Source organism: Conger conger, chromosome 5 (assembly GCF_963514075.1).
Source record: "Conger conger chromosome 5, fConCon1.1, whole genome shotgun sequence".
Classification (NCBI taxonomy): domain Eukaryota; kingdom Metazoa; phylum Chordata; class Actinopteri; order Anguilliformes; family Congridae; genus Conger; species Conger conger.
The window spans coordinates 42258872-42284848 of record NC_083764.1 but is presented as its reverse complement, the minus strand read 5'-3'; the positions used below and the strand labels follow the sequence as shown (position 1 = coordinate 42284848).

At 41.6% G+C, this 25977-nt stretch overlaps 1 protein-coding gene across 2 annotated transcripts in view; it reads right to left on the bottom strand.

Moving 5' to 3' along the window:
* LOC133129060 (tyrosine-protein kinase RYK-like) overlaps positions 1–21164 on the bottom strand; it is a 60368-nt gene extending 39204 nt beyond the window's left edge. For both annotated transcript variants that reach the window (XM_061242881.1, XM_061242882.1), the window contains exon 1: positions 20512–21164. In XM_061242881.1, coding sequence (XP_061098865.1) covers positions 20512–20722 — 211 coding nt within the window. In that variant the 5' untranslated portion in view covers positions 20723–21164. The remainder of the gene's footprint in view (positions 1–20511) is intronic.
* Between the last annotated feature and the right edge of the window lie 4813 nt (positions 21165–25977).

The window sequence follows — 25977 nt, the reverse complement described above, 5'->3', positions numbered from 1 at the left end:
TAGAGAGACCGGATGACCCGCTGTCCAGGTCGAACAAAAGCCTCTCTGTGTGTCAGGGCACTCCTGATCCATTACCCTGCCATGTGAAGCAAGTCAGACAATTCCCAGCATGCTTTGCACCAGATCAGAACCTTAAAAAAAACAGAAAGAAATGAAAGGGGGGGAATCATGTGGTAATGAAAAAAACGCCACAACAGCTATACATACCTCTCGTGGGAGTAGGCTACTTAATTGTGGTTGGGAGGTCCAAAAGTATTTCACGTTTCTGTTCACTATCAAGACCAGCTTAGCGCTTTTTTTAATTTTTTTATTTTTTTTTACAACCAGTAGAGACATGTAGCCTTTGGGCGTCTGTTTTTCTTTGCATTAACAAAAAGGGGGCATGCTTAAGATGTGCTACAAAACGGCTTAATCGCTGGGAAACCTTTTCCCACCACTAGAAATGAGGCCCGATTAGACATGTCTGGATGTTATGACACTTCAAAGACACCTCTGACTTTTGATAAATCTCGCAAGAGACAGATCGTTGGAGCGAGACTGTGGGCCCAGGTCCAGAAGAGCGATATCGCCTCGTCTGTTTTCTTTGGCGTCTGCCCTCTTCCCCTTTGTGAATGGCAGACAAGTTTCACTTCTAAATGAGGTAATGTGCCAAAATTAATCTCCACCAGCACACTGTAAAAGAGCAAAGCACATGTGTAATAGTCTGGCTGATCACCAATTTGAATTGTGTCACAACGTCTAAATCCCGACATTCAGTTCACAATTTCACCAGCTAAAGTGTATCCCAGTGGTTCTCGTTCAATAGGGGACGCAACACCCATGAAAACTCTAGTAGACAGAGGAAGACCACTGTAGTGGATAACCGGAGAATTCACTCTATGGTGAAGAAAACCCCCTGGACAACGGCCAAACACATCAACACTCTCCTGGATGCAAGTGTAGAAAGTCTACCATACGCAGGAGACTACACCAGCAGGACTAGAGGGTGCACTACAAGTTGCAAACCACTGATAACCCTGAAGACATTTTTTTTACATTACATTATTGGCATTTAGCAGACGCTCTTATCCAGAGCGACGTACAACAAAGTGCATACCCATAACCAGGGATAAGTTCGCTGAAAGACCCTAGAGGGAAGTACAATTCCAACTGCTACCTGTACAACAAAGATAAGGACGAGGGCCTTATTTATTTATTTATTTTTAAGAACAAATAAACAAACAAACAGAGCAAAAGTGACCAAAGTGAACTATCCAAACACTGCTTGCCTAGCCAACTAAAAATACCGATACACAAAGCACATCACAGAGACAACAATTAAGGTTCACAGGGAGGTAGGGAGGGACGGGGAGAGGTGCTGCTTGAAGAGGTGCGTCTTCAGCTTGCGCTTGAAGGTGGGGAGAGATTCTACAGTTCTGACCTCAACAGGGAGTTCGTTCCACCACCGTGGAGCCAGAACAGACAGTAGTCGTGAGCGTGAGGTGGAGGTTCGGAGAGGGGGAGGTGCCAAGCGGCCTGTGGAGGCTGAACGAAGAGGTCTGGCAGGGGTGTAGGGTCTGATGATTTTTTGTAGATAAGCTGGGGAAGACCCTTTAACTGCTTGGAAGGCTAGGACCAATGTTTTGAAGTGGAGGGAAGTAAGCAGGGGAAGAACAGAAGGAGAACAGAAAGGCAAGGCTTGCTAAAAAGCACCTAAAAAAATGCCAAGAGTTCTGGAAGTCTTGTGGACAGATGAGACAAAGATGAACATTTACCAGAGTGAATGGTGGAGGGGGTGTTATGGCTTGAGCCAGTATGGCTGCCAGTGGAACTCACTTGTCTTCATCGATGATGTGACGGCAGACAGAAGGAGAACAATGAATTCTTAAGCCTACAGAGCTCAAATTAAACCGAATGCCTCCAAACTTTTTGAACGGACCTTGATCATGCAACAAGACAATGACCCGAAACATACATTTACGTTCTTTAAAGTTTAAACACATACAAGACAACAACATCATGCTCATTACATCATGGACAGTTAGCCTAGCATCCTAAATAGCTTAGTCATCCTTTATAACATTTAGCCCTTTATGAAGTATGACATTTGCTTATGTATGGTTTATGAAGCCATTATGTTGTGTTTATGAAGGCTTTACACATGATTCATAAAGCCTTTATAAGCAATACTTAAAGTGCAACCAAAAACATAATTTGTTAGTGTATATATTTCTTTTTGAAATTGAAACAAATAGACAAGCACAAGATTACAACGCAGGATTTCGCCTTCACCACAATCTCCCCTCAGGATGCTATTCAGGGCTAAATTATTATATACATTTCAGCTGGCATGAGAAGACCAGAGGGTGCTAGGTTTTTCACCCATTCACTACTTGTGTCAGCACTGCCCACTGTGAGCGACGTGGGCGCACGCCTCAGGCCCTCCAGGAGGGAGAACATACAGACAAGAAACAAGGACGCCTCGCTGCAAACACAGTTCCCACAGTGCACTGCACGCTGGCATGCAACGGTCCGGCTTCTGTTCTCAACAACAGCCTAGACACACAGCATTCTATCCAATCGCATATCCCTATAATGGTTTACTCAATATTTAGCTCCTCCCCTCACCACTACATCACTTCCTTTTCCCAGTTCTTCCTGTCTTGCATTAGCATATTGAGGCAAGCTGCCTTGAAAGCATCCCAAATTGTACTCATAATGTTGCCAACCGTGTTACAAGTACGCACTGGAATCTATACTGTGGTCATACTACATTTAAATAAAAGTCAAATCAATGCTATGACCTGGGGTTGTATATTTTTAATTTAAATCCAGTACATGAAAAGCACGCCGGAAAGCCACATTTAAACTTAAAATGTTACCAGATGCAAAGGTTTTGTAATTCAAAGAGCCTGTCTGATAAACATTCAGGTTAACTTTCAAAAGGTTCTGCATTTGCTTGCTGAATGAGGAATTTTGAGGAGTGAAAAGAAGGGGGGGGGGGGAAGGGAGCATCTGGAAAAAAACAAAAGAAACCATGAAGGATAGAAAGACTGGCAAACAGAAATGTTTGCCAGCCCAACCAGCAAGAATTGGGCTGAAACAGGCTACCCCTTTTTATGGAACTGGGCAGAGGTTTGAATAAGTCTGAGAGAAAGCCCCAGGGACTAGCCATCTCCTTCAAAGAGCTTGTCTCTCTGCTTTCCAAATAACCTCTGCAAGTCACTTTAGGATACATCTGTAATTTTCTACACTTACCTCGAAAAGAATTTCCCCTGAATTTCCCCTTCAAGTGAATAATTTGGCTAGCAGCATTCTAATAATCAAAATAATCATGAATAATTCATTAAAAATGCGCTATTCGCCTGGGACAAGTTTTACCCGAGGATGTACTGTAACGTAGTTTACTCATTATGTGGGCAATTGCAGCAGAGCATACATATGGGTTATAAGCATCCCTGCTTTTCAACCAGTCAGAGATTATCTGACAAATATTTGGCAGCAGTCTGTATATCCAAACCACAAACAGGAACCCCACTCAAACGCATCGGCGTCATTCATTTTGGCTAAATATTTGATAGCACATTCAGAATACTTGCAAGTAGTGCGGCGCCTAGAACACTACTGATGCTGGTCAGGGGGGGATGGTGCATTCACAGTTAACCAAGTACGGTTCTATACCATCATATAGACAGCAGGGATGTGAATATTCCTGCATTATCAGAAATTATTTTGAACACAATATTCCCATTCATTTGTAATGGAGATTCATATCAAGCAGTTGTCTTACCATATGTGGCTACACATGCAATCCATCTCATATTTATATTTGTGATGTTATCCTCTTCTAAGTGCTTTGATATTTTTCTTTGGTAAATTGGTCTCCATGCTGGGGCGGCTGAGTGTATAGAATTGGATAAACAAGCAAATTTCTCCGGCAGAGTCTCCACATCAGTATCTGCCGCACTGAGAAATTAGGGCCAAAATTCAAGTGAACAAATGACATTTACAGAGATGTCTGTTCATACCAGCTTAGTATGAATCAAGGACCTCGGAGTTTGGCTGAAAAACAGGAGGTAATTTAGACTGGAATGTTTACTCTCCGGATCTGTTAAATTATACATGGACAATTCAAACAGGATTAAAATCACAGGAGAAATATGTAATAATTACAATTACAGGACTTCCATGAGGTTAAACTAGTCAGGTGAATAGGTCAATACATTCTTTCACATTAATGTGCAATTCATGAATTGGGGTGGGAAAACACAAGCATACCACCCAAGCTTTTGCAAAACATTTTTATCCGGAGTAAGCGTTTAAATTAGTAAGAGCCACAGCATTCAAGCCATCTACTCATGCATTCACAACCAATTAATTGTATAGTATTTGTGTTCGTCAGTGTGGGAATACTCCGCAGAGAATGACGAGCGGCAGTGTGCCGGTTTTCACTGTGACAAACCTCCAGAACAAACACCCCGTTTTTACCGCGTGGTCCTTTACTGGGTTCAGCGGCGGATCGTCTGCGGACCGGGCCGCTGGAACAGGCCCGTCATTATGGGACCCGTCAGGCCGTGCGTTCGAGCCCCGTGAAAGGCTCCGTTCAGATGACTCTCCACCCCCGTTTCCTTCCTCTGCCCTGGCTTTGGCTGGGTCAGACCCGCCAGTCCAGCGGGAGGGGAGGGCGCCCTGACCCCTCGGACTGTTTTCGCTTCTCTGACCCATCGCAAAAGGGCTCGGGGACGGGCAGGAAACCGGGGCCTCCCGCCGCGCCGCGACTGATTACTTCCTGTAGCTCTGAGGCCCGGCCGACAGTGGAGCGCTGCTTCGCAATGGGCCCCTGGGGCTTTGGGAGAGGACCGACTGAGGACTCCAGAGATGAGACACGCGCACGCAGATATGACTCTGCAGGATGTACAAGAACAGGAACTGGAAAAATAACTGTACTGAGAAACATACACCCACCAAAATGTAGTGTATTTACACATGTATGCGTGTACGCATGAATCTCATTTTATTTTTTATCATACAGTGCAAATCGCCAAAACTTCATTTTTAGTCTCAGCTGAACATCGTACATCAGTATATGTCAGTATATTGGAGGACCACATACTTATGAAAACCAAAAGTATTTGACTAACTCTCTCTAACTCGCTCTAACCACACTGTCTGTTACGTTCATTACCACAGCTGCCTTCGCTGGCTAGTCTGCTCCAGCTCCAACGGAGGGGACCATGAGAAACTTCAATGAGCAGAAATCCAATTCATATGGGCCTTTACATGACTTAACAATAGCAATCATGAACAAAGTAATAAATACTGTAATTGGGTCACTTCATATTATAGTTTTTTTTTATTCACAATGATGTTCATGATGCATGTGTCTTATGATTTCTGGAACACTCTGTGGAGAACTGGCTTGAACATTCTCCTAACATCGGGCCAGAGTCCTGCCTTTAATTCCAACTTCTTTTCCTGATAGACAAGGATTTCAGTAATTTCAGGAGGCATTTTCCCAAATCTTTGGTTGGCACCCCACAGCTCTCTGAGCATGCGGATATAGGGCCTGGCTCACATCCTGGGGCCGCTGGGATGGGAGGTTGAAGGCTGAGAATCACAAGGAAGCATGAGACTGGCCTTAGCTCTGTCTGCAGGTCACCATTTAGAACACTTCACTGCCCCACTCTCCCAAATCAGATAAAATTATGACACTCCTCTACCTCATGCTCATGAATCTGAACCAAAAACAATGCTGCACTACTTCATGTTCCAGAATCTGGTCTGATTAGAACACTCCACCTCAGACCTACCTACCACCCCATTTCAGTTCCTCCCACCTGTACATAAAACAATAACGGGAAATGAAGGGGGAGGATTCTCAACTTCTCCCAAATAAGAGACGAACAGGCCACAAAAAAAAAAAAAAAAAAAAAAAAAGACATGTTATTTGGGGCATCCAGGTATTTTGTGAGAAATACTGGTACTCAATGCAGCGATGCACCCCATGATCAAATTCTGGCCCTGCGCAGACTGTACTGTAGCCAGAAGCATAGCATAATCGGCTACACCAACCTTCACACAGAACGAGAGGGTTTCAGTCAATAATGGAGGCCTCAGTTCACAATGACTCCTCTGGTCAATGCTGGTGAAGTCTAGCTTACGTAGTCCTATGGCGGAGAGCCAAAACCCAACCAGTAGATTGCAGACCAAGTGACAGTTTGCAGCAAATGTACCAGAGGGATGCTGGGTGATGAAGTTTGTCTGAACTGACAGACAAGTAAGCAGGACACAGCAGCAATGCAAAGCTTATACATTTAAAACAGCATAATTAAAAATGGGTTAAAAATATATACTTTCCTGGAAATTCTCCCATAAGCATATTCCCTACATTGCTGCAGTCACTGCTGCATTTCAAACCTGCATTTTACTGTGTAGTTATTTTCCTGCAACATCCCATCACTAAAAGCATCACATTGGTCAATGTTAAAAGCAGAGATTACCAGGGGCGTCAGAAGTGCATTAAAAGGAGTGCATAACCGAAGGGGAGTTAACCTGAGAGCGGACGCACTGTAGCCCTTTCTTCCCATCACACAGGGTCAGTAAAATAGGGCTTAGCCGTCAGGGCTGTTTCAGTCATTCTTTGTGAAAAGAGGGACCGCCAGTCAACAATGGGCTGAAACGGGCCACGTGACTGGGCGGTGAAGGGTGGTCAATGAGCCCGGCTCTCCTCCGGGATGCACCAAACAAAGCTGGATGTATGTGGACAGTACATGCACTCACCTAAAGTGGTACTGAAAGAGTCAGTGATGGAGGGAACTTCAGTGGAGGACAAAATAGCTTTCCACCATTCTATCTGAACCTTACGCTGGGCATGGGATGTAGCACAAATTAAGTAAGAAATCTGTGTCTACTCGTGTCCTAGCAAGCAGGGACTTTCATTGCAACCAGACATGCTAGAAATTGCCTCAAACTTAGATGGCTACTTTTCTCCACAATCATTTCTGAACATGCTCTGAACTCACTAATGAACAGGGGTTTCCTGGGCATCTACATTTCCTGCTGTGTTTCTGAGGTATCGCTTACACCGTCTGAAGTCTCGGCCTTTTGAAGAGCGCGGCACAGGTTGCCACAGCACGTTTCACCAGCTCCGGGTTAATGGATGCAGTCTGGCTTTCACAGGAAGGCAGCTCCTCCATTAATTATAACCACGCGTGCTGCTGCCCCCTCTGCCAGCTCCACCATACATAGACTCCTCTAAAGGGAGGAAAACTTGCCCATCCCCCGACCCCTTAGGCTTAGCTGCGGCGAACCATGGGGGAGGGGACTCGAGGAAAGTGGACAAGCCCAGGAGATTTCTCCTCTAGCTCTCATTGAACTACGCCAAAAGGCCCATAGATATGTACATACTTGCAAGGGTTCAAGACCCCATGCAAGGGTTCTGAGCAAATTATTCTGACATCACAATTGAGGAGGGTTATGGGTCTATAAAAAAGTAGAGTAATTTATTTTTCCCCAAAATGTATGTGGCGTTCACATCTTGTGTGAATCTAAAAATGGAGTTGATTTTAATTTAGAACAGAAATCAATGCAGAAAATGAGCAGAACTGTTTACATAATTCTGTTGGAAATCCATCCAGATGTGGATCTGTTGACCATCACCATGACAGCCAAAGCCACTCTCAGTAGCGATGTATTGCTGAGATACAACTTCAAAAATATGATTTCTTATATTAAGTTTTAAACTGTTAAAAAGCCAAGTTTGGCCGGCTCACGTGGAGCAGCAATAATTGGCTCGCTGCTCCAGAGGGAGGGACTTGGCAGGGTTAGTAGATCGCCGCACAAAAACAAGCACCTCGGGCGCCTCGGAATCACGGTTACAACTTGATAGGCGAGACGGCTTGAAGAAGGCGTGTCGCTCTCCCGTTGGCTGCCGAGGGACGGGGTGTGGGCGGTGTATCTAATACTAGCTCTAATTGAATCAGACGGGGTCCAATTTGCTACCAAATCGGGAGAAAAAGGGAAAAAAATCGGATAAAATTTATTTAAAAAATAATTTAAAAAAAGTTTTAAACTGTTAACAACAGCTAAATTGTGTAGTGAATTTTAATACCATATAGGCTATGACCTAGAGACAGATAAGTGAAGTATAGCTGCCTTCTATATAGATATAGTATAGTATAGTACAAGGATCCCAAACTTGTTTCATAACTTCCATTTTTGTTTTGGTTTGGGATGTCAAATTTCCATGAGAGGATGGAGAATGCTGATGGTGGCGACAGCGGATGTTAACAGAATGCGTAGGAGAGTGAAAGCTGGTATGGAAGGAGTGACAGAATCACCCCACTCAACAACCCTTGGTGAGGTGGGAAATGCTTAAAAAAACGGAACCTGCTAGTTAAAACGGACTTACTATATAAATACCTGCATGCACGGCACCAAACCAAAGCTCGGAGCTCCTTGAAGTCTAACCAAGTGACGCCACCAGAGATGATAAATGACTTTGAGCCCCTGGTTGTAAACAGGAGACAAGGAGGTTGCAGAAATCCTGGTTGTCTTTCGGAAACATCACTGAGATATCGTTTGTGTCTGGACGGAGCCGACCATGGAGGAGAAGCGATTTGTCAGGCCAGTGAAGGCACTCCAAGACAAACAGAGGCCCCCTGGTTCAGCCCTGCCGGTGTGTTTGGGGGTGGGGGCATGCAGACGAACACTGGTTCTGCTCTGTATGTAGAGGCCACTATGTATGCAGGATCACACCACACAGAACACAACACCGGGTAGCGCACAGGCTGGTCTACAGTAAAGGCAAGAGCACAGATTATAAGACAAGCTAGAGCACATGTTAGAACACAAGTTGGAGCACAAGATTCCAGAGTAAAGAGCACAAGTCATGCGAGTCATTCCCCAGAGAATTGAGGGATGTGACTACATTCGTTGGCATCCCCATAACCTCCTACTATGTCCAAAGAAGTGCTGCTTTTCTTCACAAAGCACAGTCAGAACTGCCATCTCCTTATGAGTATTTAGTGAGGATTCCAAGCTGAGCACAAAGGCAATCAACTCTACTTGCAGCGTTATAGGTAGCATCTCAGTGGGAGTGGGGGTGGGTAAGGGCATCTTCATAGGACTATCTACGGAAAGCAGGCAGAATACTGCCACCATCCTCACCCATCACCTCCGGCTCCATCACAAACCGCAACCAACTCTGCTCGACCTAGCCCAGCTGCAGGTCACGGGTCAGACAGACCAGGGAGAGAACACAGAGTCAAAAGGCCCCTCCGGAGCTTTCAACTCACCGCCTGTGTGGGATTCCGCTTAAAGCAAACAGCTTGTCTGTCAACAGGCAATTGTCTTATCCAGCCATACAGCTATCTGACACCATTCCATCAACATCCTCAGCTTCATGTGTGATTGTCAGCATTATTACAAACAGGATGACAGTGTAGGCTTTTTTTCCAGTATAAAAGTCATGTTCCGTTTTGGAAAGGCAATTTCCTTGCTAGATGTTGGAAACCTCCAACTTCCCAGAAAGTCAAACCAACAAATACAAATCCTGCAGCACAGAGTATTACAGTGACTAGGAGAGGAAATCAGCCTCATACACATAAAACTGTGTTTATTACACCAAATCTTAACTGACTGTGTGGTGAGGAACATCACACTGAACCGTAGCTTTTACTGCTGTCTTCGTGTGGGGGATCACAAGACTGTGTTCTAGTCAATGTCCTAACCCATCGAGCCTGTCGACTAATCAATGGGCTAGCCAGTGTTCTAACTAGGGATGTACTGATAAATCAGCAAACTATTGCACAACTGGCCATCGGCAAAACTACAACTAACAATTTGCACAACCGGCCATCGGCAAAACAACCGATGGTCAATCAAGAGGAAAACAGTCTATTGTTTATTTGTAATCCAAGAATTGGTCTAAATTTTCAGACAAAATAATTGCACTTCATTTTTTCCCTATTCATGTTTCCCTGTATAGGCCTGCTTTTTTGGTAGTTTTTTTGTGGTGACTTTAGGTTATAGGCTACTATTGACAGTATAAACAAGAGACAAACAGTGACTTTGCAGCTCCATGACAAAATATTAAATATCAGGAACTTGTGTGCACTTAGAGGAACCTTGGAGAATAATCAATGTCTGTGCCATTACTACTGAGTAAGAGTACAGGGGAGTGGACCAGAGACCAGTTGCTCGCTGTTGAACATAAACATAAACCGTGAAACGGAAAACGTATGGAACCACAAAACAATCGCCATACATAAGCATTTTCCATAAATGATCGTAACTCTGTATTGTATTCATATTAGAGCATCCCTAGTTCCAACCCAAATTTAACTTTGTGTTCTAACCAATGTTCTAGCCTGCATGCTAGCTCCTTTCTTAAACTTGTGCCCAAACCTGTAAAACTTCTCAAGAGTTTCCTGTAATGCTGTGCATCACATGAATGTTGTTAGAGAGACTGGTGGGCCCTGCTCTGAATCTCTTGAGTCACAACCAGATCATGTTACCTGGTCTCCAGAAGCCTGTGTATGAGCAAGCAGCCAGTTATGATGAAAATAAGCCCCATCATCAAAATGCCCAACCATTGCATATTTCACACTGCACCGTTCTTTACTAAATCCACAAGGCTGGAGTCTCTGAGGGCGTGTAGCACAAAAACCGGCAGCACGTTTCGGAGAGCTGAGTTTCTCGGTCCTGGTTTAGCTGAAAGCGCACAGGGGCCACCATGCCTTCACTGAGAGCAGTATCACTCTGATATTCTCTCACCAGTTAGAGGCCCACAACCCAGTCCAGTCAGTCAAACCGGCGCATACTCCACAAGCGGGACTAAAATTTAACAGGGCAATATTTAATGCAAAACAGATGTGCGATGATTTAAATTTTTCCTTTAAATTGTATTTGGTTACAAAATGAGCATACATGGCAATAATTTGCTTTCTTCTCCTTGCACACAGACAGTAAGTCGGAGAGCTTTTCGTTTCCGTTGGCTTCATCGCAGCCAAAAAACAGCCTCCATTGTTTGTTTGCTTTATGCCAAACTGACTTCAAGCCCAGTAATCAGAACCAGCAGACAGACAAGTATACATACAAACCTCACAATCCAAAGCAAGGCTGTGCTGTTAAAGAGAAGATGGCGAGGGGAAAAATGACCTAAATCAGATCCGCCTCAACATAAATCAGTTTGACTTCTGAACCAAAAAAAAGTAAATACCACAAAAGGATTAGGTCTTTGCTGCTGAAGCACTCAAGGCTTTCCAAAGCCCATGCAGATACCATGAAAGATTAAGATCTGGGAGAGGAATTATCGTCTCGGGAGACATGAGAGGAAGCGGCTGTGAGAGGCTGAGAGGAGTTAGCAGAGCGGCGCTTTCCTGCGAGCGTGCCAGGTCCAGTGCATAGGGTCGTCTCCACGGGCTTCAGCCCGCGGTGGGCGTCAATCGCTGGTGTAACATTTAAAGACTCGTGCCAATTCCAGCTGCTAAAACCGGGGGACGCCACTGGGGAGAGACCTGCTCATTCTTCACACAGCTAGTGAAACCCACTTCCATGGGGTCCCAGAAGACAGCCACGACTAGGCTTGAGTCTAAATTAGCGCATACCAAACTTTGAGCCCATATAATGATGGAATAAGTTTTCCGTGACCCACTATGTTCAAAGACGGAAATAAAATGTTAAAAGATATTCCAAAACATCAGCACTAACTAGAAGCGCAGGTAACGAATGTGCTGAATCGGACTGGTGTGAATGTCAGCGGAAAGGGTATTACAAACCCATTACATACAACGCCTCTGAATACAGTCCCCACCAAATGTATTGGGAAAAGTAAGGCCAATTACTTTGTTTTTGCAGTACACTGAATACACTTGGGGGGCATTTCAACTTTCATTTCCTGGTATTTACACCTAGATGTGTTAAACTACTTTGGTTAGAACTTTGGTATCAGACCACCCAATTTTTAGGCGAGAAAAAGTATTGGAACAGAGAGTATTTAAGTAAATGAAAAGAAATAACACTTCATATTTGGTAGCATATCTCTTGCTTGCATCAAGCCTGAGACCCGACATCACAAAACTGTTGCATTCTTCTTTTGTGATGCTTTTCCAGGGTTTTACTGTAGCCTCTTTCAATTGTTTGTTTCAGGGGGGTTTTCCCTTCAATCTTCTCTTCAGGAGGTGAAATGCATACTCAATTGGGTTAAGGTCTGGTGGGATTTTGTGATTTTGTACAGATACCACAGCCACTGATCTAATTATTTTACGTTTATGCCAATGGTTTCAATACAATTTGGGTTATACTTTCATGCAACAGTAAACTTTGCCAATGCAATTGATTTTAAACATTTAACCGGTCACACCCCTAATATCGAGGAGCGCATCCATGTGAAGAATGGTAAATGGTTGGCATTTATATAGCGCCTTTATCCAAAGCGCTGTACAATTGATGCTTCTCATTCACCCATTCATACACACACTCACACACCAACGGCTATTGGCCGCCATGCAAGGCACTGACCAGCTCGTCAGGAGCATTTAGGGGTTAGGTGTCTTGCTCAGGGACACTTCGACACAGCCCGGGCGGGGGATCGAACCGGCAACCCTCCGACAGCCTTACTGCCTGAGCCATGCCGCCTGAGCCTGAGCCAAGAGCAAATAAAGATACCAGAGGGCTGATTAAGCCTTCTCCCAGCAAGTGTTCCATAGAGTAGGTACACACCTGAGACCTGAATGCTGCCAGATTGATGATTCCTCACAAAACTATCCAACTGTAGATTAACCGCTCTGCGTCTGTCTTCAGGGAAATTCAGCATTGTCGGCATCTAACAGGTGAAAAAACTTGGCTCTTATAGGGCCGTAGCCTGACCTTAGTGAGGCTAATGTGAGCTGCGTTTTCCCCCAAAGCACCACACTCAGCAGGACCTCTCGTACAGCCTGAAACAGTATAGTGGAAAGCAGTTTAATGTTTGGGCGTTTAATGATCTGGCGGACATCCTGCTGGCTCGAGTCGGGCTTGAGAGGCAGAGGAAACGCGTTGAACTGGATCTGCTTTTCACCTCAAGACCAACTATATGTGCCATACTGCATTTAATCAGAACAAGGATAGACAAGTCATTACACCTAGACATCTCCAAATCGCGTCCACAGACAACCTGACTTTTAGGACAGAAGTAACCTGGTTAAACGGGGTGTACAAGCCCAAACTCAATGGAACAGGCATTTGAACCTTCCCAAAGGCCTGGGGAACTTACAGAGGGATAGTAAGTGAGGGACAAAGACTGTTGGAAAGCAAGCCAGCAAATGCTTTTAATTACTTTATTGGTTACCCTGAAAAACGACTTGTACATTAGTGAGGTGCTGCCAATGAACATTGCAACATCGCAGGAGGGCTTCAAAGTTCTGTTAGAAAGTAAAAGGCAGCAGTAGGCTGGCATGCAGAGATTCAAGAAGCGAGAGGTTTTAAAGCAAGGCGGTGGAAAGTAGAAGGGTCAGAGCTGAAGACTTGGACGCAAGAATGTTCTTCACCTCTCATCCACTGAAAAGACTAGAAAAGGTCATTCTTACACCAATTTAAATCTACAAATGCATGGACAGCAAACATAACCCAAATGACTGGGTCATTCCGTGAAATCAAGGTTTGGGTGGTGACCACTGCAATTTTGCTCAATTTTACAAACTTTTTTTGTAAATGTTCTTTATATATTCAATAGAGAAAATATAAAACATTTGCATCATTTGATTTGTCGTTCAACATGGCTCTTAAAGTGGGGGAGGAACCCAAAACGTAACCTGCAAGTGGTGTCAAGTTTGAAGTCGAAACTTTTTGCAAAATCTGAAAACATGTCATCAAGCATAATAATGTATATATGTCAGCCTATTATATCTTTTAAAGTACACAAAGTTTCATTTTGATTTGAAACTTTTCACCTTACCAACAACTTGGTTAAATCAAACACTTTTTGGTTATTTGCTGGCCGGATCCAACTTTGGCATTGTATAATTGTTCAGAAGATTACCCATTTGACTTCATTTTGCTAGTGTCTGCTCTTAACCAAAATATCTACTAGTCTTAGAAGTTTGCAAGTCATATACCAAGTGGTGCTGATGTTGTAAGCAATGAAATATTGAAAAAAAAGTGGTGTAATTTAGCATTTCCGAAAGACCATAACTTTTTTCTGAATCGTATTATGAAAATTGGAATTAATATTCATAATCTGAAAGTAAACAGACAATTGAGTCAGGAGTACATGTTCTCAGGTTTTTCCCTGCATTAATGGCAAAGATATGACGCTCCAAAATCGACACACAAACCCCAATTTCCACACAAGTTTTTGGGTGCCACCCGCCTTTTATTTTCAATTTGATTCAATTTTATTTGTATAGCGCTTTTCACAGTAGACTGTCTCAAAGACACTTCACATAGTAAACAGAAAGGAATAAAAATGGGAAATATCAGCCCTAAGCCCCCAAATAGCATATGAGGTAAACGATTTCCCTAGAAGGAGAAAAACCCTCAAAGACTGGCGAGAAAAAACTCCCCAATGGGAAGGAGCCAAATTTCTCTAGAACGCTATTGAGAGGCTAATGCTCTGCATGTCCTCTATTGAATATATAAATAACATTTACACAGCGTTTGAGCAAAATTGGAGTGGTGACCCACCCACACCTCTGGTTGATTTTTCACGGAATGACCCTTCTTCCCATTTGCAAAAATGTTGCCTAGCCTATGATTATAAATGTAGAACCTACAGAACAGAATAAAAATAAAAATGAAAAAACTTGAGCGCTCCAGTGAACCCAGTAAATCAGTTTATCAATCTGTAATCAATCACCATTGATCTGAGACAGAAACAGGATATAAACCTCCCGAGTGACACTTCGGCACTACCTAAGGCCTGCTTTGATAGTAAAGTACACAAAAAGGCTGTTTCATACTGGGTCAGACTTAATGAGGACCCTGTGACTGAATGGATTCTAAGGAATGCTGCTATTGGCTTTCACTGGGGAAATCCTCTGCAATTTGTTACCCGTAAAGTAAACGGCATGTGCCATAAATTCCACTACGGCTTTTTTCAATCGCACAAACCTCACTCCCCGTGCCTTGTATATGTTATATAGGAACATAATATTTTTCATATGTAGCCAATTGGCTTAGGAAATCAATGCACCTTAATGGTGGATGCTTATCCACCTATAAATCCTTACCTGTTTGATGGAATGACCAAATAAACACTGGTTTTTAGGATTCTACAAAAATGTAGCCAGACTTCCCCAACAATGCAAGAAATCAGTCATCTGAAACCACTCCAAAAACTATAAGCATATAAGAAATACAGATGCCAAAAGCCACATGCAGGCCTATATATAAGGATCAATCCAAATGCAGTAACATACCTACATTTCATTATTTTTATTAGGAACATGAACACTGAATGTTGTTATATACAGTAGTGAATGAAATGGGGAGAAAAAAAATGTATAGTGAACCTAAAAGTGTTACTATACAAACTCCAGTCGAGCATTTTTTTTTTAATACAATAAAATTCTGTTGATATCTGAACTGCAAAAGTGCACACCACTGCGCAAATTCATACAGATATAACTAAAAATAGGGTATATAGCGAAGCCCTGTTGGAACCTTGACGTGGATAATGTGAAGTGCAAACTTGATGTACTTAAGTAACCTATACTTTTATATACTCCTTTATGTAGGGGTACACTAACTAAAACAAAGTTGTATATGCTTCTGTTAATCATTTAACCATCTCATGATCTCCATAGCTAGTCACCATAGTTATTAAAGGGTAGGCGCAATCATGGACGATTATTCGTGATTTTCAATAGGCGCATTTTGTGAAAGACATTGCAATCTGCGAGTGAAAAACACCAAAAGAAAAGTCAAAGTTTGCCCTTTATTTTGTAAAGGTACTGAAAGAGTACATACTTAAAATTAAGTATGGGTATTGCCATCAGTGTATATATAGATTTTTTTTTTTTTTTTTAAACACAATAAAATGCAACAATAAACTTGCAACATTAAACTCTATTCGAGTGCATCTCTGAAGCAATCTCCATGGGCCATTATAGAGATCGTCAGCCTCTATGACAACAGCAGCCTTCTGTCTCCAGCACTCAGTTTAGCAGACTGTCGGCTCCCCTCCCTTCTCTACGAAAAATGTAAACCAGGCTTCACTGTATTCACAGGCTTGACTAGTATGACATTCAAGCACACCTCTGCATGACCTCTGCAAAAGGCATGAAAGCATCTGCATGATCTGGTATCATAACGCCCAACATAGTAAACTACTACCTCAAAAACGTTTGATTTGATAGGATGACCGGCATAAAACAAGTCCTGGCTTTAAGACCTCACATGGTGGCAAATTCAGGAAATGGCATCACAGGAAACCAGTGTCCAAGAGAATGGAGCAGTCCAAGGTGGGGGAAATTGAAACCAGAGTGTCGATTCAGACCCATGTGTGTCAACTCACTGAGAGCTGCTCACTGTACTCTGGCTCACTGCCTTTGGGAATGCCAAGAGAAAACCTGAAACTTAAAGCCAAATCCACTTGTATTCAGAAAAGCATTTGGAATAAGTCAAAGAACAGAACACCTGCATAGAACAGGGTTGTTTGGAGAATGAAAGGTCATTCCACAGGAGTGGTCTGGACACTACAGATGTTTACTGTGTGTGGACCAATAGGGAAAGGGCTATGGGCTTTACATACACTATTACCAGTCAATAAAAGCCCTAGATGTACACACTGGAGACATCTTGAAGTGGACATTGAGATAAGAAGTTGTGCACACTTCCACCCTCAATACAAACCAGCTACACAGCGGTAAACTCTCTGGCACTCTCAATTCTCCTCAATTTGAGTAAACAAAAAGATTTTTGCTATAATTAAACCTGCAAAACCTATGAAAATGTTTACAGAATTGACCAATCAGGATGTATCCTACTAAAATCAATGTGACCTTAAATCAGAATAGTCTGTCTCCCATAAATAGCTATTAAAGACTACCACTTAAATCCCTCCAATATGGAAGATATAGTAAAAACACCCTATAGCTAAAACACACCATTCCCAATGACTAATGTAGCCTGTTCTAAAACTAGGCTACAATCGAGACACAACAAAACAAATTACTTCAATGTTGACTGAATAAAATGTCCAACACTTTTGACATTTTTGTCCACAAAAGGCTTAACTCCAACATAACTTACCTGAATACTCAAAAGCTCAAACCTTTCCAGCAAAATAAGTGACAAGATCTGGTGTTAATGCACTTGGCCAAGTTTTTTTAAAACCAAGCTGCTTTGTTTAGGCCTACATCAGATCTGCTGGCAAGATTCTTTCCTCCCAACTCAAACTGGTTCATGTCTTTCTTGCATATGTTTCCCATTATAGCATCAAATTACTTGAAGCCATGTTAAAATTTAAAAAATGATGCATGCAGCAATTTCATTTTATTCTAAAATTTCATTCTCAGACATTTTAAAAGACATCCCAATTTTACCCCAGATATAGCAGGCAACTGTTATTAGATTCACTGAGTGTACTTTAATGGGTACAGAGATGGATACTTCCTGTTCTACTTACTGTCTCCTGTGTACTGATCATATATAAAAACAAATATAACTTTTGTGTCATTAACCTTTTACCAGCACCAGCACACACACACACACAGACACAGTATAGGCCTTTATACACATAAAAATATACAAGATGAAAGATATATTAGAATGACCGATTAGTCAAGCCGATGTTGAACTTTGCAGACAATCCGCGGGTGTGAACAAAGATCATTACATTTCTAGCTCAAGCAGGCCATCAAGAATTGAAATGAGTCTGTTATTTATATATACTTAACTTTGGCAATGGTATCCATAAAAGTATCAATAACATATTCTAGACATTCAATCATTTGCAAATGACCAAAATGCAAACATCTCATGCTCGCACATTTCGTTTAATAACTTAGTTAATGGTATGCAATTTAGAAAACCTAATCAAAAGTTGTCAAATATTTAAATCGATAATGTAGGCATAATATAACCCCAGTTGTGACACAGCCAAAATATACACTCAGTGATCAATTTATTAGGTATTTGACTTTTTTTTAGACTTACTGGACTTCTGCTACTGTAGCCTATCCACTTACAGGTTTGACATGTTGTGTGTTCAAAGAGATGCTCTTCTGCATACTCTAATAGCTTCGACTAGTCTGGCCCTTCTCCACTGACCTCTCTCATTCATATGTTTTTGCCTGCAGAACTGCTGCTCACTGGATGTTTTTTCATTTTTCGCACCATTCTCTGCAAACTCTCGAGACTGTTGTGTGTGAAAATCCCAGGAGAAAAGGAGTTTCTAAGATACACAAACCACCCTGTCTGGTACCAACAATCATTCCACAGTCAAAGTCACTTAGATCACATTTCAGACATTTTGTCTGAACAACAGCTGAACCTCTTGACCACGTCTGCACGCTGTTGTGCATTTAATTGCTGCCACATGATTGGCTGATTAAATATTTGCATTAACAAGCTGGTGTAGAGGTCTATGTAATAAATTGCTCACTGAGTGTATTTAAAGCTTCATGATCATGTACAGTTCAGCTGTTGGTAACTTTCCAGCTCTGACAAGCAAGCAATGCTTGATAGCATAGTTGACTAGCTGTATAGCTGCCTTGCTTTGTCAACCAGCCAGACTCCTAAGCAAGCTATCTGAAAAAAATCTGTAAGACTAGTTGCTTTTGTTTTATTATTAGCCAACACAAAGTAGCGTTTTATCAATATAATTCAAATGTTTTCCATATTAAGTCAACCTTTATGCATGAAAATCCCTCCGAATAAGAGTGTGTGTACACAAATTTAACAGCAAATATCCTTTCATGCTTCCTTTTTTTAGTTAATCACGGTTGAAACAAAGAACATGGTCATTAAGGGGCTCTATCATCATCCAGATAGAAGAATAGCCACAAAAGATAATACTTTTAAGCAGTACCAGAAAAGGATAAATGTAAAAATCTAAAATGCAGGCTGGACTTGCCCAGTACGCAGAATTCCTCATCTTTTCAGGGTGTCCTCAATGCACTGACAGCACACTAGCCATTCACAGATGAATCAGGGTTATTTTCTCAGCTCAGATAAATCCGCTGGAATGTTGCCTATAATAATAGCAATAAGTGCCATCAGACATTGGCCAGTTTTCTTTTCATTTCCCACACAGGTCATATTTTGAACCCAAATCAAGACAACCATTTGTTCACCAGTTTAGCTTTACAAATTTATCGATTTAATTGCACTGCAGGAAAGCAAGTTTATTCATGATAATGAATTCTGATAATGAATATTGCTGTTATTCAAGTTATATGCATATATATATATATATATATATATATATATATATATATATATATATATATATATATATTACACATATATCAAGCATAACCGCTAAATTGTGAATGTGAATTTATTTGCAAAAGGAGGCAGGGAAGAAAACGTTAAAACAATGCAGTCTAAAGGCTATCGTTTCCTCCCTGCTTTGTTTTTTGTGCCTATTGGGGCACCCGGTGTAGTAGGCTGACTATAGAAATTCTGTTATCATCACTGTCAGCCTGGACAATACCTCATATTGTTCAAGACCACTTAGTTTAACAAGACGGCATTGGATCTGAAGATGCCATTCTACAGAACCTGATACCATCTAATATTTCATGTGCATTCTCGTGCCTCACATGTAGGTAGTTTACGACTAGGAGTTTCCTACAGGGGGAAAGCGCAAACTGTCGTCATCGTCTCACTGCCATTCCTTCTCGCTTTAATATATACAGCCTGCACACACAATCATCCACACACCCAGTCAATGATAACACAATGACATTCGTAATCGATGCATACAGCAAACATGAAAGTGTAAAAGCGGACATAATTAGCCGAAAATTAAACTCAATCTTAAATTCCATGTATGCGGTGAGCTATAGATATAAATGGTGAGTGTTCAGTGACATATCCACACACTGATACAACTCAAAAGTACAATTTCGCTTCAATTTTAGAAGTCTGAAGTAGCCTAAACCAGACCACAATAGGGTAAATAGGATAAATATTTTAAACGTATACACTTATACACACGACGAAAAAAGACGTGTTGTTAAAAGTGCCAAAATTGTGAACTACTGATTACAGAAAAAACTGCGTTACAAGACAAATTAAACGCTTTCAACTACCATGAACCCAAATCGTATATCGAGTTACGAAAATAAACCAAACAAACTTATAAGGACTTGGAAAAGCTACATTACAGGAGCTTACTGTTGCAAATGTATCAAGTTGCCAGACAAGCACATTCTAGCCTGAAACGTCGTAAAACCTCCGAGTAGCGTAATTCTCAAGTAAAGCCACGTTTCCTCAAGTTAAATCCGCATTGTGCCAGTTTTTTCTTCAAGTGATGAACTACGTTATGCCAAACTGTCCAGCAAAGAAATCAAAACAATTTAGTGCCAATGCATCAATACATACCTAAAAGCTTCTTCACTTCGGCTTCGTTCATGTAGACGCTGACACTTGGGCGATTGTTTTCGATAGCTGGTAAACTGGATTTGGCAAATGAGATCGCTGCTTCGAGCAAAAGGAAAAATAAGCCCCATTTCGCCCACGGAACAGAGTGGGGCCAACACCGCGACACTGTCCCACAGCAAAGCCGAACCGGCCCCGCCAGCAACACAAACATTGCATATAAACACGCTTTTCTTGATTCAAATGTTATACCCTTTCTGGGTGTCAGATCAGACTCGCAGAACTTTCAATCCATCCCAAATCTTAAATTTGATCCTGAAAGTAGCATAGTCCCGGGCAGTTTACGACGCTGGTTCGCTCGCCCCCTCCCCTCTTGTCCCGGTTTTTCCTCTTACCAACTGCTTTGCTAGCTAGCCAGCTAACTTTACCAGCTGCGTTTAACGTGCTGGGGGCATCTAGGTTATTAAAATTCAGCCAACGACCTGTATCCGGTTACTTTTCTTTTCCATGAGTGAGTAGGCTTTCTCTACTTACTAACCTTAAACACGCATCAAAACAGATTTTATTGTTTGTAGCACGCCACCTTCGCATTGAACCCTTGACTAGCTATCTACTTTCACCCCCTCAATCTCATTTTTCAGTGGGGGAAAGCTCTGGTAACGAGTACGAGCACGCACAGCCGCGTCTGCATATTAAGCGCGCGTCCGTCTCGTCTCTCGACTTGGCTGTGAGCGAATTTCTGCCAGTAAAACTATGGCGTGTGTATCAGTACAGAATTTAAACAAGATGCGAGAGGCAGCTTGAGACCATTGATATCAAAAGGGAAAACCCCATCATATGCTATGAGGAATGATCCTTAGGGAACAGTGGGGGAAACTGTATGGTGGGAGGGGCAGGAATGTCATTACCTGCTGAAACATACAGAAAATCAGAGACCCAACGACTAGGATGATATTGTGATAGTTGCAAAATTAAATCACTACCATAGTGGTCCCTATCATAAATAATGTAATGATTAAACAATGCAGTGATTTGTCTCTTATAACCTAAGCAATGACCTCATATGGTTTAATTGCTGTACAATACTATATACGATAGGTATATAGTATTGTTATGTTGAAGTCATGCTACAGTGCTATGAAAAAGTATTTACCCCCTTCCAGATTTCCTCTCTTATGGCATATGTGTTACAGTGAAGGGTTTCAGATCTTTAGACAAAATGTCATATTAGACAAAGGGAACCTCAGTAAACACAAGACACATTTTAAAAGATATATTATCTAATTTATTACATGAAAAAAGTTATTAAACACCCATAAAATCCATGAAAAAGTAATCCTCCTTAAACTTAACTTGTTGCACCACTTTTCTAGGAATTTTAGCCCACTCTTCTTTACAGAACTGCTTTAATTCCGATACAGGTTGAGCATGAACTGCTAGTTTCAGGTCCTGCCACAGCATCTCTATTGAGTTCAAGACTTTGACTAGACTCAGGACTTTGGCTTTGATCAAACTTTGAACAAAACTTTAATTTGTTTCATTTCAGCCATTCAGATGTGGAATTGATTTTGTGTTTTGCATCATTGTCTTGTTGCATAACCAATTACACTTTACCTTCAGCTCAGACAGATAACTGGATATTCTCTTTAAGATTGTTCTGGTACAGAGCAGAATTTATGGTTCCTTCAATAATGGCAAGTTGCCCAGTTCACATGACAGCAGAGCATCCCCACATCATCACACTACCACCACCATGTTTGACTATTGGTATGATTTTCTGACTACAAAATGCTGTATTTGCTTTATGCCAGACATAATGGGACCTGATCCACTTTTGACTCATCTGTCCATAGGACATTATCTGAAAAGGCTTTGGGATCATCCAGGTGCTTTTTTGCAAATGAGAGATCAGCGTTGATGTTTTGCTTGGTTAGCACTGGCCAGAAAACACTTGTACTCCCCCATGAATCCCATTTTTGCTCAGTCTCTTTCCAATTATGGAGTCATGGACATTGACCTTAGCTGAGGCTAGAGAGGTCTGCAGTTCTTTGGATGTTCTTCTGGGCTGTTTTGTGAATTCTAGGATGAGTTGTCCCTGCTCACTTTGAGAATTTTTTGGCAGGCCAGCTACTCCTGGGAAGATTCCCAACTGTTCCAAATGTATGGTGGAGGTGGAGTCCTAGCGTCTTAGAAAACTTTTTTTCTTATCACTTCTGGAATTTCCTTTGATCGTGACATAGTGTGTTTGTAGAATCTTTGTGGTGACCACCTTACTCTGATAGTAAGGTACAATATGAGTGAGGTTTACATTAAATAGGGCTGGCTGCAATCAAGCCATGGTGTGTTCAACCAGTTGAATTGAATTATGAACTATATTTGGTTAATTGGTTGATTGAGTAAGGGGGCAATATTTGTTCACAGGGGTGATATGGGGGTTTGATAACAGATTTTTAAAAATGAAATAATGTTTTGTGTTTACTCAGTTTTCCTTTGTGTTTTATAATATTTTGCCTAAAGAGCTTTTAATGTGACAAATAGCATATGCAATGATAAAGGAAATCAGGAAGAGGGCGTATTCATATTTCTCTGCCAACTACGGAACAAAATACATGTAGTGATTGATAGCACACTGTACATTTTACAACTGGTTTTTGTTATCAGAAATATTTAGGAAGTAACAGAATTATCTTTTATAGTTTATTTAACTTTGGCTTACCATCCATCCATGGCTTGTCAAAGTAAATAACTATATTTTGCAGCATGCAGCTCATTGTCTATCTTGTGTACTTTTCAATAACCTTTTTCAACAAGTGTGAATTATTTGAATGGCAATGTGTAGTCTTCATTGATTAAGGCTGGAACAAGAATCCACAATTAGCTGAACAATCACTAAAACTGTAAAGAAAAGTATGAGGCTTGTATTATCTTAAGGACAAATGTTGATTGATTACAGTCCAGAGAGTAATTATTTGTGCAATGTGAGAGAAAGCATATCTAATATCATATTAATATTCATTGCAACAGATATATATGAGGTAGATACACTCACTGAGAACTTTAGTAGGTAGACCTGTCCACCAGCTTGTTAATGCAAATATTTAATCAGCCAATCATGTGGCAGCAACTAAATGCATAAAAGCAACCAAATGTCAGATTGGGGAAGAAATGTCATCTAAGTGATTTGTTGGTGCCAGGCAGGGTGGTTTGAATATCTCAGAAACTCGAACAGAACAGTCTTTAGATTTTGTTTTTAGCAACTCTAACAAATGGTGCGAAAAACAAAAAACATCCAGTGAGCAGCAGTTCTACATACAGAAATGCTTTGTTAATGAGAGAGGTCAGTGGATAGGCTAGCAGCAGAAGACCAATAAGTCTAATAAATATCGAATAAAGTGCTCACTGAGTGTATATCAACATATCAACATGTCGCAAAATTGTGTTTAATAATAACATCTTTCACAAATAATTTGCAAGGTGGGTCCAAAGGACAAGAACGATGAATCCCTGCATTACATAAAAGCAAACTTCTGAAGTTTAAAGATGCAAAACAAATAGAGTAAATAAAGCTTACAAATGATGGAGTTGTTTTATTGGGCATTTAGAGATTGTATCTCTATACAGAGGGCAGCAATGGATGGTGCAGTGGGTAGCACTGCCGCCTCACAGCAAGGAGGTCCTGGGTTCGAATCCCCGTCGGCCGGGGCCTCTCTGTGCGGAGTTTGCATGTTCTCCCCGTGTTTGCGTGGGTTTCCTCTGAGTACTCCGGTTTCCTCCCACAGTCCAAAGACATGTATGTTAGGCTGATTGGAGAGTTTTAATTGCCCGTACGTATGAGTGTGCGAGTGAATGGTGTGTGTGCCCTGCGATGGACTTGCGACCTGTCCAGGGTGTATTCCTGCCGTTCGCCCAATATATGCTTGGATAGGCTCCAGCCCCCCTATGACCCTGTTCAGGATAAGCCGGTTAAGATAATGGATGGATGGATGGATCTCTATACAGATAGAAAACCGGAAGTGGGTGTAGCCTGAGTAGGATGTAAACAATAAAAAATGGCTGTTTTCTAAACTAGTGTACATTATCATTGCAATTGGTGTTTTTTTCAAAGCACGAAATCCATGATTAAACAGTGATATACTTTTTTTGCTATTATAAACTACATAGTCTCTTTTGAAGCAACAGAAGTACAAGTGCTATGCAGGTGCAAGTCTATCAAATATTTCCCCAACTATTTTATCTTAGATCATTGCTAACAGTGAGAAATAAAAAAAACAATATTGGGCTGCTAAAATCAGCCCCTGCTGATTTTATTTTTGGTGCATTTGCATGTATTCAATTTACATTTCGGAACAGGATCTTCAAGTTCAGATACAACCCTAACAACTGTCTGCTTATTGTCCTCCTGTACTCCATGGCCAAGTGTTGTTTAACATAGCTTTATCTATATTTGCATTTTCCAGTTTTATTCATTAGCCCATTACAACACTGTGAGACCTTTTGTCAATGGAGAACACTTGCTGTTCAGATGGTACAGCATATCCACTCGACTGGTAAAAGATTAGACAATCTCACCCATTTAAATTATCCCTCTCTGGGCTATGCTACAGCCAGTTATTAGCCTGTGTCACTACCAGTTACAGCTGCCACTGGCATGGTCAGGACTCAATAACAGAGTCACATCTATAGGGACACATCCACACAACTGTTTTAGGAGGACTGAACAGCTAGAATTTCACTTTTTCAGATGGGAGACAGCTTGTATGCATTTACATTACATTACATTACATTACATTACATTATTGGCATTTGGCAGACGCTCTTATCCAGAGCAACGTACAGTTGATTAGACTAAGCAGGACACAATCCTCCCCTGGAGCAATGGAGGGTTAAGGGCCTTGCTCAAGGGCCCAACGGCTGTGCGGATCTTATTGTGGCTACACCGGGATTAGAACCAGTGACCTTGCATGTCCCAGTCATTTACCCTAACCACTAGGCTACAGGCCGCCCCTACGATAATATATTTCACAGTTCTGCTTGTGTAATACAGTACATACAGTACATACAGTACATTATTTCATGTCCTTTTCATGAAAGTGCAGATAGTTGATACTTTACTCCATACTGACTTATTTATTTTCATGTTCACTGTGTTTCCCAGGCCTTGTGAGAAAGGGCTGTTTCATAACAAAAAATCCACCCTTTAATCTCATGCTTCCTAGTTAACCACAAACTGGCTTACCCTTTGAAGATGAGATGCAGTGAGCTTGTGATGCCTATTCATTCCACTGCTATGATTAGAGTGCTATTATTTGCAATGTGGAGATCCATGACAACACACAATGACAGTAAAACCCTGGTGCAAAATCCAGCTATGGCCAGATTGAAATTACCAGCTACCAGCGGTTTCAAAATCCAGCTTGAGCTGGTCAAACCATGTTGATTATGGAGCTGGTCAGAACTGGTCAACAGCTA